The sequence below is a fragment of the Macaca fascicularis genome, chromosome 3 (assembly GCF_037993035.2).
Source record: "Macaca fascicularis isolate 582-1 chromosome 3, T2T-MFA8v1.1".
NCBI classification, from domain to species: Eukaryota; Metazoa; Chordata; class Mammalia; order Primates; family Cercopithecidae; genus Macaca; species Macaca fascicularis.
Genome location: NC_088377.1, coordinates 50727465 through 50744669, shown reverse-complemented (window position 1 = coordinate 50744669; position 17205 = coordinate 50727465). Strand labels below are relative to the sequence as shown.

The 17205-nt window shown below is 48.5% G+C and overlaps 1 protein-coding gene across 25 annotated transcripts in view; it reads right to left on the bottom strand.

Annotated features, from left to right (window-relative positions):
• Nucleotides 1–17205, bottom strand: part of CUX1 (cut like homeobox 1) — a 472906-nt gene that overhangs the window by 205631 nt on the left and 250070 nt on the right. For all 25 annotated transcript variants that reach the window (XM_045387934.2, XM_045387935.2, XM_045387936.2 and 22 more), the window contains one exon: nucleotides 9070–9148. In XM_045387934.2, the coding sequence (XP_045243869.2) occupies nucleotides 9070–9148 (79 nt within the window). The remainder of the gene's footprint in view (nucleotides 1–9069; nucleotides 9149–17205) is intronic.

Here is a 17205-nt window from a genome sequence, read left to right as displayed (position 1 = left end):
TGAAACTTCCCCCGGTGGGGGGGACCTCAGAGGATGGGCATTTGGGAGCAGGCTCTGAAAATGGAATGGCCTACAAATGCACTCTTTCCAGCCAGCTCTCTTTTAGTACTTCCGAAAAACCTACATCTACTTTTCACAAAGGCAGACCAGTTAACCTATGGAAATAAAGGCAGACAAGTCAGTCACGAAACAACGACTTCTAGCAGTGTTTCATGAGTCAATGAATATTTTATATCACTGGTAATGTGCTTCCTAAGATTTAAATCTTAAAATAAACCCTTCCAGGCACTGCCTTTATGTTTGAAGGGTTTGTGTCCGTAGGAACTAAACTGCATCTCAGCAAGCAGTAAAATATGGTTCTGATAGCAGGTCAGAGACAGAGGCAAGGACAACTTGCAAAGAGATGCTTCCAGTGAACTTTGCAACCAAAGCAGAGAGGTTCTGTAGTGCCTAGTCTTTTTCTTCTACCCAGGAACTCTTCAAAATACACCAATTACTAGGCTGGGTGTGGTGGCTCATGCCTGTAATCTCAGCACTTTGGGAGGCCGAAGCGGGAGGATTGCTTGAACCTAGGAGTTTGAGACCAGCCTCGGCAACACAGCAAGACTCCATCTTTACAAAAAAATTAAAAATTAGCCAGGTGTAGTGGCATGTGCCTGTAGTCCCCACTACTCAGGAGGCTGAGGCAGGAGGATCGCTTGAACCAGGAGGCTGTTAAGTGAGCTATGATGGTACCAGTGCACTCCAGGTTGGGCAACAGAGACCCCGCTGCTAAAATATAAAAAACAAACAAAAATCCCCAAAACCATTACTAAGATGTTTCTGGAACAGAACAGTCACATTTGTGTTTTATCCCACAACTACTTGACTAAGTTCTTATCTGCAATACATTAATAAGGCCTATTCAGAAACTAAGATTGCAACCTGAATATTTTACTAATTTATGCTCTCCGCCATTGTAGAAATAAATACATACTTATTGTAGAAAAAAAAAATGAAAAGTATCAAGAAGCAAGAGCAAGTCACCCACACAAGGTTAATTACTGACGAATTATGCATACTGTCATAATTTTGCTCAGAACTCAGTAAAATTCCAGCTATGCTGGAAGAGCCTGTTAGAAGCGGTCATTCCAGAATATTCCCAGCTATCTGAGAGCGTCACATTTTAAGAGCAGAGACATTTATTTCTCGTTTCATTATAGTAAGGGACAGAGGCTATTTTACTTGTTTTTTTTTGTTTGTTTTTTTTTTTCTTAAAGAGATGGGGGCGGTCTTGCTATGTTGCTAGGCTGGTCTCGAACTAGAGACAGAGGCTGCATATTTTACTTATCTCTTTTTTTTTTTTAAGAGATGGGGGTCTTGCTATGTTGCCCAGGCTGGTCTTGAACTTCTGGCCTCAAATACTCCTCCTGCCTCAGCCTCCCAAAGTACACTGATTACAGGAGTGAGCCACTGCGCCTGATCCCCAGAGTCATTATTCACAGCCCCGCTGACTATTTCAGTGTCTCCGTCTGGCTGCTGTAGGGCTTGGCTGCTCCTGGGTCCTTTTCCTCTTCTGCGCACTAAGCCCCACTGACCTGACATTCTCTCCATCTGCTAGTCTTCTTCCCGTCCCAGCTCCTCCCTGCTGCTGCTTTCTCTGGTCAGAAAACTGCCTCCTGTGGCTTCTTCTCCTGGCCTCAGTTGGTGCCACCTTAGGGCAGCTGCCTCTGTCCTGCTTGATTCACCTTATTCTATAATCTCATTGCCCATTGGGCTTTGCTTATCACACCTCAGACTCAGTTGTTATTTGTGCAATTACTTTTTCTTCTTCTTTTTTAAATTTTTTAATTTTTTTTTTTTTAATTTGACAGGGTCCCACTCTGTCACTCAGGCTGAAGTGCAGTGGCATGATCTCGGCTCATTGCAGCCTTGACCTCCCGGGCTCAGGTGATCCTCCCACTGCAGCCTCCTGAGCAGCTGGGACTACAGGCGTATGCCACCATGCCCAGCTAATTCTTGTATGTTTGGTAGAGACGGATTTTACCGTGTTGCCCAGGCTGGTCTTCAACCCCTGGGCTCAAGTAATTCAGGTAATTTAGCTGCCTCAGCCTCCCAAAGTGCTGGGACTGCAGGTGTGAGCCACTGCACCTGGTTGCAATTACTTTTTAATGCCCATATTCCCACCAGGCTCTATAGTCCGAGGGCAGGAACTGAGCTGGCTATTATATCCCTGGGGCTCAGCCTGGTTCTTGATGCCCCGGGGGTATGGTGGGGGGATGAGGGGTTCTGGGGTCTCAGGCACTGACCTGAGTAATACCCAGGGAGATGAGTCTGATAATACTCATGAAACTGACTAAGGAATGAGAAGCAATCTGGTGGCAAATGAAAACAACAGAAACATCAAGGTCTGAACTATCAAACCTGCTCAGAGGGTGCATGAGGACCATGATGGTTCAATGCTACTGTATCGCTAAATGCTTATTTGGTGTCTTTATTTTTATTTTTTGAGATGGTGTCCTGCTCTGTCTCCCAGGCTGGAGTGCAGTGGCGCGATCTCGGCTCACTGCAAGCTCCGCCTCCCGGGTTCATGCCATTCTCCTGCCTCAACCTCCTGAGTAGCTGAGACCACAGGCGCCCGCCACCATGCCTGGCTAATTGTTTGTATTTTTAGTAGAGATGGGTTTTCACCATGTTAGCCAGGATGGTCTTGATCTCCTGACCTCGTGATCTGACTGCCTCGGCCTCCCAAAGTGCTGGGATAACAGGTGTGAGCCACCCCGCCCGGCCATCTTTATTTTTATTTTTTTAATTTAATTTATTTTTTAGACAGTTTTGCTTTGTCACCCAGGCTGGAGTGCAATACAATCTCGGCTTACTGCAACCTCCACCTCCCAGGTTCAACCGACTGTCCTGCCTCAGCCTTCCAAGTAGCTGGGATTACAGATGCCTGCCACCACGCCCAGCTAATGTCTTATATTTTTTTAGTAGAGATGAGGTTTCACCATGTTGGCTAGGCTGGTCACAAAGTCCTGATCTCAGGTGATCTGCCTGCTTCGACCTCCCAAAGTGCTGGGGTTACAGGCGTGAACCACCACACCCGGCCTTAGTGTCTTTAATGTGAAGGAAATTACAGAAGGTGGAAGATGAAGAAGAGGGAGGAGCCAGAACACCGAAGGAGAAGTGGGTGGGTGGGGATGGTGGGGGATGGTGGGGGATGAGCTGGGGTGGAGGGAGATCCTACCCTGTGTGCTGGGCTTGGGGCGCTGATGGGACCTGTGGTAAACCAAACACAGATCCCAGCCACCAAGGACCCGCCCCAAAGCCGAAGGCCTCAGATGCGCATGTGCTGGTTTGGGCAACCCCGAATGCTAAGTGCCGTATAAATGTCTATGCAGGCATGTAAATCTTTATAGAGTGACACGAAAGTAAAATGAGAGTTCGGAGAGCTATTAAACTGCTACAACTCAATAAAAGATACATTCTGTTCTCCTGCAATTGACTTGTCTTAGCGCTCTGCAGTGCTCGCCCTCACTGGGAAGCTTCAACCTCGGAAGGGTGATTCACTGGAAACAGTAGGAGCCTGAGACCAAAAAACACTCAGCATTTTGAAGAAATAATTTGATTCATTAATTTCTGCATTCGTTTAGCAGTACTTATGGAGTTTCTGCCACATGGCAGGCACTGGGGTGGACACAAAGGAAATAATTAGCAACAAAACTATACTGAACCAGTCTCTTGGCCAGTTACCATGGAATTACGATGGACTGAAGGGCAGGGTCCCAGGCCAGGGTGTGTGTGTGCACAGGAAGGGTCCCCTAAACCTGCTGGGGAGGCCAGGAAGGCCTCTGTCAGGAAGCAGCATCTCAACAGGTTAATCCAGAGGGGTTGGTGGCGATTAGCCAGGAAGAGTCTGGCCGCCCTACAAGCACTTAGACTCACATCAATGTGAACTGCAGACTGTAGGGCAGGAGTTGGGGTGAAGGGAAGTGGCAGGAATTGAGACACATCCTAGAGGTCGGATGGCCACAGTTGGTGACAAGATGCTCAGAACACAGGCCAGGAATGGTGGCTCACGCCTGTAATCCCAGCACTTTCGGGGGCCGAGGCAAGTGGATTATCTGAGGTCAGGAGTTTGAGACCAGCCTGGCCAACATGGTGAAACCCCGTCTCTACTAAAAATACAAAAATTAGCCAGGTGTGGTGGCGCACGCCTATAATCCCAGCTACTTGGGAGGCTGAGGCATGAGAACTGCTTGAACCCAGAAGGCAGAGGTTGCAGTGTGCTGAGATCATACCATCACATTCCAGCCTGGGTGACAGAGTGAGACCCTGTCTCAGGAAAAGCAAAAAGCTCAGAACATGAGCAGCAAGGTGGGAGGTGATGCTACCCACCAAAATAAGGCAGGCAGTAAGAAGATGGCTTCTGCCAGACACATCAGGTGGGTGCCCGCCAGTCATCCCAATGGGAAAGTCCAGGCGGCAGTCGGATATGCAGCCTGGCACTCAGGAGTGAGACCTGGACCATGGACAAAGCTCTAAGAGTCACCAATGCAACCCCTGGTGAACTCCACTGCTGAGGACCCAGTGAGAGTGGTGGGAATTTGGGTCCATTGACTCCTTCAGTCATTCAGTATGCCCCACCTGCTGCACGCCAGGCTCTGGGCAAAGAGCCACAATGCAAAGCCCTATCCTCATGGAGCTGTCACTCTAATGAGACCCAGAGATAAGCAACGAGGAAATGCACAAATAAATAAAACTTCAGAAAGGGGAAGCAGGTGGGAGCTGGTTTGGTCAAGTGCCTGTCACTCCTGGGTTGGGTGGGACTCTGGCTCCGCTGCTCCTGGGGCCAGCTTGGCGGCTCGCCCTGTGATCCAGGAGCAGGGCTGTGCGGCACATAGCTGGAATGCCTGTTGCATTATTCCCAAGGGCTTCCTCCTTTTTCCTGTGACAGTGTGAGCTGCTGTCTCTTGCAAGTAGCAGAACTTACTGCACCCTACTAATGTTTCTGGGTTCCACTGGATTAAGGCCTGAAGTATGCAGACAGTTAAGGCATCCTGACTCCCCCGACTGAGTGACTGTCAGTAAATGCATCATTGCTATTGACCGGGCCCTTCCTGTAAGCCTCAGCCACAGAATGATTGCATCTGAGCAATAATCAGACTTCAAAACACAGGGAGAGTGCTCCGAGCACCATTCCTGCTTTGCAAGTAACTTGTTAGATCTGGCAGATCACAGCATTTGTAAGAAATACCTGGGAGGCGGTGGGTGAAAGTGATCTATGTGGAATGTAGATGTATTTTGATTGACTTTTAGTATTACAGAAAACATCAAACATTCTTTGCTCCCGCCATTCATCAATTTAAACTGCAAACTTCAATTCTCTGGCCAGAAATAAAAATTGTGAAGAATATCACCAATATAGGAAAATGCTTATGGTAATAATAAGAATCATAACATTAAGCGAGAAAGGCAGAATACCTATGCTGTGATAGAAATTCTTTAAAATTTGCACAGGTACATGGACAAGGTCGGCTCAGGTAAAGAGGAAACATTGATGAGAAAAACGGTCTTTTTTTCTACGGGAAATTCACACAGAACGTAACTGCGGAGAAAGAAACCGAGCAATGTTTTAAAGTGGCTGCCCAGTTGGAAAATTTCACTAGGGAAAAATTGAGGTGCAAATTTGACTTTTGGAAAAGAGATTACAGGTTATTTAGAAAACAGCAGCTAGGTGGGGCGCGGTGGCTCACACCTATAATCCTAGCACTTTGGGAGGCTGAGGCAGGCGTATCACCTGAGGTCAGGAGCTCGAGACCAGCCTGGCCAACATGGCGAAACCCCGTCTCTACTAAAGTACAAAAATTAGCTGGGTGTGGTGACGGGCACCTGTAATCACAGCTATGTGGGAGGCTGAGGCAGGAGAATTGCTTGAACCCGGGAGGTGGAGGTTGCAGTGAGCCAAGATTGCACCACTGCGCTCCAGCCTGTGTGACAGAGCGGGACTCTGTCTCAGAAAAAAAAAAAAAAAAAAGAAAGAAAGAAAGAAAGAAAAGAGATTACATATTATTTAGAAAACAGCAGCTAAAGAGTCTTTGGGTCTCTGGCAAAGATGAAGTGAGCCAGTCTTCTTTGGACTAAGTCACCAACTGGACAAGGTTCTCAGCTGGAAAACACTCCCTTCTGGGATCCTGCTCCCAGAAGTGGTAGCAAGAACTTCTGGGAATAGAACGGAGCAGAACCTTCCTGAGCCCAAGGAACCAACAAAAAGTCAGAGAATGAACTCTCTCGAAACACAAAATGAAATTTCTCAAAGCCCAGGTCACGCTTTTTCTGTAAATTCTTTATCCCTGTGTCAGTAAGGACATGACATAGTCCAGAGAGAAAATTCTCAGCCACTACCTTACAAACAAGAAAATGCCAGCGATGCCCAACCCACCAGGCTGCTGACGCCCGAGGGACAGTGCTCTTGAGGCAGAAGAATAGGGTCTGCAGGTAGGGAACCGAAGGCCGATTCACCCTGACTTCCTAGAACTAAATGGAAGGGAAAACCCCCACTTTCCACGCCTAAGTAACAAAAGGACCACCCGCTACTTCCTTTGCAAACCCCAATCTTTTCTGCCCTGCAGATGGGAAATTGGTTGCCTTCTGCAACCAATCAGATGTTTCCATAGAAGTGAAACTTTGTAACTTCAGCCTCTGATTGGTTGCAACCAATCAGACTGATTGCAGGGCCAAGTCTTCATTTGCATAGAAATGCAACTTTGTAACTTCACTTTAGCCTCTGATTGGTTTCTTTCCACAACCAATCAAGATGTCTGCACAGGAGTGTGACCTTTGTAACTTCACTTCAGCCTCTGGTTGGTTGCTTTCTGCAACTGATCAGACTGATTGCGGGCCAGCACTTCATTTACATGGGATGAACACCAATTGGCCAATGGGAAACCTCCAGAAGTTATTTGGACCCAAGAAGAATCTGTATCTGGGCCCTTGAGCGGCTGCTCAGCCCACTCCCACCCTGTGGAGTGTACTTTCATTTTCAGTAAGTATCTGCTTTTGTTGCTTCATTCTTTCCTAGCTTTGCGCATTTTGTCCAATTCATTGCTCAAAACACCAAGAACCTGGACACCCTCCAGCGGTAACACTGATCCATTTTACTGTGAAGGAGCCTCTTCGTGAGGCTCAGTAAGGCTCTTCAAGGAACTCCTAGTCAGATACAAACTCTCATAGAAAACCAAAAGGCTAGAATTTGGAACCAATAACTAGATAAGCTCCCAAGACAGCAAAAGTTTAGAACAAAGCAAACCATTCTCTATGGTTAGGCTGTTCCCTGACCCTGTTCCATTTTACAGATGAAAACACTGAAGTTCAGAGAGGAAAAGGAATGTGATCCAGGGAAGGAGAATCTGGGTCTCCCAACTCCCTGTCCAAAGTGTTTGGTGTGACCTCTATTAATCCCAGCTCCAAGAGGGGACAGCAAAGCCCGTGGTGGACCTGAATTAGAACACAAGTACAGGTACAAAGGAGACCTGAGTCAGCCTCGCTCTGTTAATGTAGCTCTAATGACGTCAATGATATTCAGAGAATTGCTAACAAGGGCAAGTGCGCAACTGTAATGGGTGGGGAGGGGAGGGTGGTGGTAATTCCAATTCCTTGCTTGGCGGAGAAAGGCAACAAGTGACTTTCCTAATTATCTGATAAGCATCTCTCCAGAGCTGAGCTGGGCCCCACATGGTTATGTCCATCACCTTACTCGAGATTCTAAGGCAATGGAGGACCCACAAACAGGACCAGAGAGTTCAAGGCACTCTACATGCCTTCTGACTTTTCCAGAATAAATAATTGGAAGCCATCATTTCTCAGAATGCCTCACAAACATTATTTAAATTTTAATTCTTCAATCCCTCTAAAAGAAGAAACAGGGCCGGGTGTGGTGGCTCCTGCCTATAACCTCACAGCACTTTAGGAGGCTGAGGTGGGAGGACCGCTTGAGCCCAGGAGTTCGAGACCAGCCTGGGCAATACAGTGAGACCTCATCTGTACAAAAAACACAAAAATTAGCTGAGTGTGGTGGCACGCACCTCCCAGCCACTTGGGAGGTTGAGGGGGGAGGATCGCTTGAGCCCGGGAGGTAAAGGTTGCAGTGAGTGGAGATTGCGCCACTGCACTCCAGCCTGGGCGACAGACCGAGACCCTGTCTCAAAAATAAATATATAGGCCGGGCGCGGTGGCTCAAGCCTGTAATCCCAGCACTTTGGGAGGCCGAGACGGGTGGATCACGAGGTCAGGAGATCGAGACCATCCTGGTGAACACAGTGAAACCCCGTCTCTACTAAAACTACAAAAAACTAGCCGGGCGAGGTGGCGGGCGCCTGTAGTCCCAGCTACTCGGGAGGCTGAGGCAGGAGAATGGCGTGAACCCGGGAGGCGGAGCTTGCAGTGAGCTGAGATCCAGCCACTGCACTCCAGCCTGGGCGACAGAGCGATACTCCGTCTCAAAAAAAAAAAAAAAAAAAAAAAAAAAAATATATATATATATATATATATATATATATATATATATAAAATTAGAAAAAAATAATAAAAGAAACAACTTATATACTTGGTTGTAGCTGCAAGGATTATCAGTTACCTCTGCCCATAACCCTTAAGTGAAGGGCTTGTCCAGGGGCCACTGATCTTGGATGACCTGGCAGGGGGAGCGGGACACTCCAGGTGTCTTAGTAGGGCCATTCCTAAAGTCTTAAAGTACGAGGGACTTCTGCACAGCACACACACATCGGGTTTGCATCTTCTCTGCAGTACGCGTAGTGTTTTATGCTGTAGCCTCAGAGATTTGGGTCTCTGCTTTTACAAAGTCATCCCCTAGAGATTACATGAGTACTTCAACAAGTACATCCAATTTCCTTTCATACCCAAAGTCTGGGTTGTGGAGAATTCATGTGTCCTGCACTCCCTGGTTTCTTGGGGGAAGTTGCCACTGATGGCATATTTATTTTCCTTAGGAAAGCCAAGAAGAATGGGCCCAAAACCCACCGACTCACCAGACACAACACCCCCCAGTGGTGGGCCATTAGTGCCGGGGCTTACCTGGGACGTCAATCAATCTTTTGTAGACATTCAAGAAAGCTGCTTCAGCTTCCTTGCTTCTTTTACTCAGTGCATCAATCTGAAAGGGAAGGAAAGAAAGAAAGAAAAACAAAGAGCTCAATATTTGTCAAGAGGCAATTTACAAAGCATTACACATCTAGTGAATTCCCGTAGCGGGGGAAGTCTGATTCCTCCGCACAGATGCTTGACAACTGGGCTTCAACCTCTTAGAGGAAATGCCTGCAAACACAACAGTACCCTGTTCATGAAGGTAAACGAGGGAGGAGCAGAGATTTGAGAGTATGGAGCCATTCACTATACAGCAGGGAACACTGGGTGGATCTTCCATACAGAATGGTCTGGCACGCCCTTCCTGGTCTTTTTTCTTCTCCAAGTACTGACTTAAGAGCTGGCCATGTGCTAGACACTGCTAAGGATCAGAGGTGGGCAGGAAGAGACAGTTCCTACCCCCAGGAGCTCAGGGTCTAGGAGGGAGACAGGTATGTAATTAACAAGTAATTAAATCCCTGGGGACATGGAGAACGGAACTTCAGGCAGTAAAGTTGTGACCTTGGAGCAGAGTCTTTAAAAGCATTTCACCCAGGTGGACGGGTAAGACACTGCATGTAAACGGACGGACACATTCAAATCCCGGGAGCAAAGAATTTCATACAAAAAAATTTTTTTTTTTTGAAACAGAGTCTTGCTGTGTCACCCAGGCTGGAGTGCAGTGGCACGATCTCAGCTCACTGCAACATTTGGCTGCCAGGTTCAAGCAATTCTCAATCTTCAGCCTCCTAAGTAGCTGGAATTACAGGTGCTCACCACCATGCCCGGCTAAGTTTTGTATTTTTAGTAAATATGAGGTTTCATCATGTTGGCCAGGCTGGTCTTCAACTCCTGACCTCAGGTGATCTGCCCGCCTCAGCCTCCCAAAGTGCTGGGATTACAGGCGTAAGCCACTGCATCTGGCCTGTGTGTTCTAAGACACTTATTTGCATGTCAGCGTGTGCTCCATTCCAGATTAAGAGTCCACCAACACTGCTACAACACACCATGGGGCATAGGGGACCTGCGAGAGTCTGCCGGGTGGGAATGCGGATACATATGCGGGAGCTGTGGGTGATGCAGCTGGACAAGCAAGTGGGGTGAGATTTTGAGGGGCAAAAGGGTATATGGTGCAGGGAGACCCTCATCACCTGGGCAGCGGTCAGGGTGGAAAGGGCACAGGAGGGGGCAGGGAGGAAGAGACCCGTTGGATGTCACTGCCTTCATCCGAGTGAGATGCACTGGGCAGTGGTTGGGGGTGTTGAGGAGGAGGAGAGGGCGGATGGAGAGATCAGCGACACACACAGTTGACGTGAGGCCCAGAAGAACAAGGTGAATCGAGGACGGTGCCCAGGATTCCAGATTAGGCAACTGGCGAGGTTTTGCGACAGTGGCCAGGATTGGTTTGTTTTGTGAACTGACTAGCTGAGCCAGTTTCCCCTAGTGTAGACGTCTGTTCATCAACTATGCTGGACGCATATGCAAAGAGCCTGCCATGGTTGGACCAACCTGGTAGAATATTCAGCTTACCTACACACTTGCTGAGACAACAGATTGCATTTTACAGCCGAAACATGCAAGATTGCACATGTACCAATGTCATACTGGTTCAGGCAAAGGACAGGAAATTATATATTCCGTCTGTCCCCTCCTAGAACTATGCTGTCTCCGATGTTATTACAGAGGCAAAGGATGTGGTTTAATTATAGGGCCTCTCACCTGAGCCACCGGGCAGTTTGTTAAGAGCTGAAAGAGGTCTCCTGATTAAGGATGTGGGGTGCTCAGAACTGGGGGACGATGGCTAGTGGGAGCTGGGCCTAGAAAACTGAACGCATAGCAGCCTAGTGCAATGCAAGCATTTCCACCTTCTAACAAGCTGTGCACCAAGATTCAAATTTGAAGTCAATTCTTTGGAACTCAGACACATTTCGACCCCCCTCAACCCGATAAGATAAGGCTGTGATTCTGGGCCAGGTGTGGTGGCTCATGCCTGTAATCACAGCACTTTGGGAGCCAGGGACAGGAACATGGCTTGAGCCCAGGAGTTCAAGACCAGCCTGGGCAAAATAATGAGATATCTACAAATTAAAATTTCAAAATTTGACAAAAAACATTAGCTGGGCAGGGTGGCAATGCACCTGTAATACCAGCTACTTGGGAGGCTGAGGTGGGAAGACTGCCTGAGCCTAGGAGTTTGAGGCTGCAGTAAGCTGTGTTCACACAACTGCACTCCAGCCTGGGCAACACAGTGAGACCCTGTCTCAAATAAAAACAAAAACAAAAAACAAGGTTGGGAATTTGGTGTTAAGTAGAGTTTCAGAACAATCTACAAGGACTTTTTGTTTGAGATGGAGGCTAGCTCTGTTGCCCAGGCTGGAGTGCAGTGGTGTAATCTCAGCTCACTGCAGCCTCCGCCTCCCGGGTTCAAACGATTCTCCTGCCTCAGCTTCCCAAGTAGCTGAGACTACAGGAGTGCGCTACCACGCCCAGCTAATATTTTTTATATTTTTAGTGGAGACGGGGTTTCGTCATGTTGGCCAGGCTGGTCTTGAACTCCTGACCTCGGGGGTCAGGAGAGATTACAGATATGAGCCACCATGCCTTGCTTACAAGGACTATTAATATGACAAGACCGCCCTTTGTTTTTAAAATAACCCCCTCCCCCATTATTAGCAACTCATGCTTATTGTGTGATCAGAAAAATATCAAAAATATAGAAAAAAACTTAAAAGTATAATTAAAATCTGCCACTCACAGGCAGGAGTCAAACTGTCAAGTCTTTATTTCTAATATTTTTTTCTAATTATATTAAAAGAAAAAAAAAAGGGTTTCAGTCAGGCACAGTGGCTCACGCCTGTAATCCCAGCACTTTGTGAGGCCAAGGTGGACGGATCACGTGGTCAAGAGTTTGAGACCAGCGTGGCCAAGGTGATGAAACTCCTTCTCTACTAAAAATACAAAAATTAGTCGGACATGGTGGCGTGCACCTGTAATCCCAGCTACTCAGGAGGCTGAGGCAGGAGAATTGCTTCGCTCGTACCCAGGAGGTGGAGGTTGCAGTGAGCTGAGATGGCACCACTGCAGTCCAGTCTGGTAACAGAGCAAGACTCTACCTCAAAAAAAAAAAAAAAAAGAAAGAAAGAAAAAAAGAGTTACATGAAATGCAGATACACAGACAAACAAAAGAGAGATGTATTATACATTAGAGTGGTCTTGGACTGGGGGTGATGGGAAGGAGGGGCTGGTGGATGCCAACTGACGGGTGTGGGATTTCCTTCTGGGGTGATGAAAATGTTTTACAATTGTTTGTGGTGACAGCCGTACAACTTTGTGAATATCCTAAAAGTCAATGAACTCCAGACTTTAAATGGGTGAATTATATGGTATGTGAATTATATCTCAATCAAGCTGCTTAAAACGCATGTGTGTATGTACGTACTTGAAATCAGCCTATACGTAAGATTGTGCGTTGTGCTTTCTTTCCCTGTCGTATCATGTACCTTTCTCAATATCTATTACAAATTTTGGGAACTGTCTAAATGGCACAGTTTCAACTGTACCTAAGCCCGCATATTATAGATGTCTGGAGTAAGCAATGGATTTAGAGTTGCTTCTCCGGATGAATTGGAACACTCCCTGGGGCTCAGTTCTAGGAGAGGCAGGTGGGTAGCAGAGTCCGTCCAGAAAGCTGGGCAGACGCCCTGGCTGCTGTCCGTACCGCTTGACGGCCACACAGAGGCTTCTCTTTCTGGCTTAGGATCTGCCTAGGGAGGGCCCCTCACTTCCCAGGTATTCCAACTGAGGGTACCGGGTGGCTGCGTCTCCTGGAGGCAAGGGCTGGGATCTGGAAGGATCCTGAACTCTGTCCTCCGGTCTCCCGTTTGGGTTATTCCCGGGGATGTGGGGTTTGGTAATTTACACGGCACACTTCGGGGCTGTAACGGGCTGAACTGTGTCTCTCGAAAGACGATGAAGTCCTGACTCCCAATACCTGTGAAGGTGACCTTATTTGGAGCTAGGGTCTCTGCCAGTGATCAAGGTAAGGCAAGGTCATTAGCCTGGGCCCTCGTCCAATAGGATCCAATAAGAAGGAGAAAGCTAGACACCGAGACACGTTAGACAGGTAGGATGTTACAGGGAGATGAAGGAGAGACTGGGTTGATGATCTATAAGAGGAAGATGACCAAGAAACCACCAGAAGCTGGAACAGGGACACAGCAGATTCTCCCCTACAGCAAGCAGAAGGACCCAGCCCCATGGACACGGGGGTTTTAAAACCACTCCACTGACCCGGGAGCGGTGGTTCACACCTGTAATCCCAGCACTTTGGGAGGCCAAGGCGGGTGGATCACCTGAGGTCAGGAGTTCGAGACCAGCCTGGCCAACATGGTGAAACCCTATCTCTACTAAAAATACAAAAATTAGCCGGGCATGGTGGTAGGTGCCTGTAATGCCAGCTACTCAGGAGGCTGAGGCAGGAAAATCGCTTGAACCCAGGAGGCGGAGGTTGCAGTGAGCCAAGATCACGCCACTGCACTCCAGCCTGGTGACAGAGCGAGACTCCATCTCAGAACAAAACAAACAAACAAAAAACAACCACTCCATGTGTGTCCGTGTTGTTTTATCTAAACCAGCATAAAAACCAAAAACCCTAGTGTTCCTCCACTCACTGGAGCTGTATCACAGGGACCATGACTCTCAGTCCTCTCTGCGTGCCCTCCTCCACTAACACAGGGAAATTCCAGCCCAGTCCTGAGGAACACAGTCAGGCTGATGAGTTTAATTAATTCAGTATGCAAACAGACCATGAGGTTTCTTAAAACAGACTACTTAAGACAAGAATGGGCCTCAAGGCTGGGCGTGGTGGCTCATGCCTGTAATCCCAACAATTTAGGAAATGGAGGCAGGAGTTCAAGACCAGCCTGGGCAGCAGAGTGAGACCCTATCTCTACCAAAAATAAAAATGAGCTGGGCATGGTGGCAAGCACCTGTAATCCCAGCACTTTGGGAAACCGAGGTGGGAGGAGGGCTTGAGCCTTGGAATTCAAGACCAGCTTGGGCAGCAGAGTGAGACTCTATCTCTACGAAATACAAATTAGCCAGGCACGGTGGTACACGCCTGCAGTCCCAGCTACTTGGACGGGGAGGTGGGAGGATCACTTGGGCCCAGGGGTTCAAGGCTGGAGTGAGCTATGATTGAGCCACTGCACTGCAGCCTGGATGACCAAGCGAGACTCTGTCTTAAAAAAAAAACCAGAATGACCCTGAAGTTGGAGTTTGGTCCATCCTCCCTCTGCAGCTCACCCAGTCGGTGGCGGGTTGTCCCTTCGTGTGACTTCCCTGCTGCAGCCGGTGACCTCCTAGTTCCATGCTTTGCTTACTCGAAACACCCTTTGCTAGCCTCTCCGTCCACTCAAAACCCATCTATGCTGTGAGACCCAATGCACACACAACTTCCTCCAGACCTGGAGCTGGGTTCCTGGGCTGCTCTGAGTCTGGAGCGGGGGAGGAAGCCAGAGCTTTGAATGCCAGCCCCACCTCATCTGCTCGAGGAGGAGACAGCAGCGGCCTCCTGGGGTTGGACGAGTCACTGACCTACCCTGGCCAGGGCCCCAGTACCAGACACAACACAGTGACTGCCACACACAACAGCTTCCCCCCAGGTGTCCACATGACTACTGGCCAGGAAGAGCACCCGTGGGAGGGAGAGAGGAATGGACAATATCCTGCTCATCTTCATGCTCATGCTGGCCCCCCATCCCCTCGCGGCCATCCTGCAGGGAGCCCAGCCCGTCCATTGCGTGCCTTGGAGGTGCAAGCCAGGGCTTGGTAACACAGCTGCCTCTGAGAAGGGGAGGGATCTGAATGAGCAAACGTCTGAGGCGAGGTCTTAAGGCAAGGATTGCTGAAGAGAGGATCCTAGGCTAGGGTTCCGGCTTGCTGTGCCTGCGTGCATGATAGCTTGAGGTAGGTACCATGCCCTTAAAACCATTTAGAGCCAGCACCATTGCTCATGCCTGTAATCCCGGCACTTTGGGAGGCCAAGGTGGGAGGATCGCTTGAGCCCAGGAGTTCAAGACCAACCTGGGCAACATAACAAAACCCCATTTCACACACACTATCGCACAGACACAAAACCATTTAGAAGAAGCTAAACTGGGATGGATCTAGAGACGGTTAGACACTGGCCTGCGGCCTTGGGTAAAACCTGTCCTGCTCTGAGGGATCAGCCTCTTTTTCAGGCTCACCTCCTGCCATGCCTCACACTCCTGCCACACCCAGTCACTCCCAATTCCCAGAACACATGAGCAATTTCCCCTCCGCCTGGAAGGCGCCTCCCAGGAATGCTACCCTGATCCCCAGGCTCAGAGCAGATCCATCTCCCAGCCACGGCCACTCCCACCACCACCTGGGGCTGTCCTGGAGTTTTAGGACGACAGATAAGGCTGACTGATTCAGGGATCCTGAATTCCTGGAAAACTAAGCTGTAGCGTCAACTGTCTTTCCTCCCGAGCACGGGCACACAGTGGGTGTTTAATATGCTTTTAATATCTTCTGCAATGGCCAACTGCATGGTCTGCAGATGTGACCCAACGGTTCAGGAATCCAGGTATAAATATTTATGAAAATGCTCAATATGTAAAGAGTTCTTGACTGGGCATGGTGGCTCAGGCCTGGAATCCCGGCACTTTGGGAGGCCAAAGTGCGTGGATCACTTGAGGTCAGGGGTTCGAGATCAGCCTGGCCAACATGGTGAAACCCTGTCTCTACTAAAACTAAAAAAATTAGCTGGGTGTGGTGGCAGGCACCTGTAATCCCAGCTTCTCAGAAGGCTGAGGCATGAGAATCACTTGAACCTGGGAGGAGGAGGTTGCAGTGAGCCGAGATTGCGCCATTGCACTCCAGCCTGGGCGACAGAGTAAGACTCCGTCTCAAAAAAAAAAAAAAAAAAAGAAAGAAAAAGAAATGCTTAATATGTAAAGAGTTATCTGTGTAGTAAGCATTTGTTTGGTGTGCTGTGAGATGATGACAGTCACTTGGCTGGTAGTAGCTCCTGGGAGGTGTCTTTCTCTACTGTACACACCCAACAGCGCTCTCCAGCTGTCTTCCTGCGGTAACCCGCACATCTGCCCTAATGGCTGCTACTGGATTCCACGGTTATGTGTCCAGCAACATCACTTTCATAAGGTTGAGGTTTTTTTTTTTTTTAAATGTAGTGTTACATTTACTTATTTATTTATTTATTTTGAGAAGGAGTCTCGCTCTGTCACCCAGGCTGGAGTGCAATGGTGCGATCTCGGCTCACTGCAACCTCCCCTCTTGGGTTCAAGCGATTCTCCTGCCTCAGCCTCCCAAGTAGCTGGGATTACAGGAACCTGCCACCATGACCAGCTAATTTTTGTATTTTTGTAGAGACAGTTTTCACCATGTTGGCCAGGCTGGTCTTGAACTCCTGACCTCAAGTGATCCACCAGCCTCGGCCTCCCAAAGTGCTGGGATTACAGGCATGAGCCACCGTGCCCGGCTAAGTGTTACATTTGAAGACAAATGTGTAGGTACAATGGCTCACGCCTATAATCCCAGCACTTTGGGAGGCCGAGGTGGGAGGATCATTTGAGCGCAGGAGTTCGAGATCAACCTGGGCAACATAGCAAGATCCTGTCTCTACAAAAAATAAAAAATTAGCTGAGTGGGTGTGGTGGTGCATGCCTGTGGTCCCAGCTCCTTGGGAGGATCCCTTGAGCCCAGGAGGTCAAGGCTGCAATGAGCTATGACTGCACCACTGCACTCTAGCCTGGGTGACAGTGAGACCCTGTCTCAAATAAAATAAGATAAAGACAAATGTCCACAGGAAGGTATTTTAATCTAGCTCTCAATCAGTACCTGCTTATGATAGTATAAAAACTAGGTTTGGAAAACGAGTTCATAGAAATCCACCAGGTCTCTGAGCTATGGAAGGGGTGAGAAATTGCCCAACCACGCGAATGCCAGCGGGGCTGTGCTGTGGGTTCCCGGAGTCACACGTCACACGGAATATGCTGCTGCCACTCCCAACTACCATCCAGGCTCCCTGGAGGAGGTGTCACA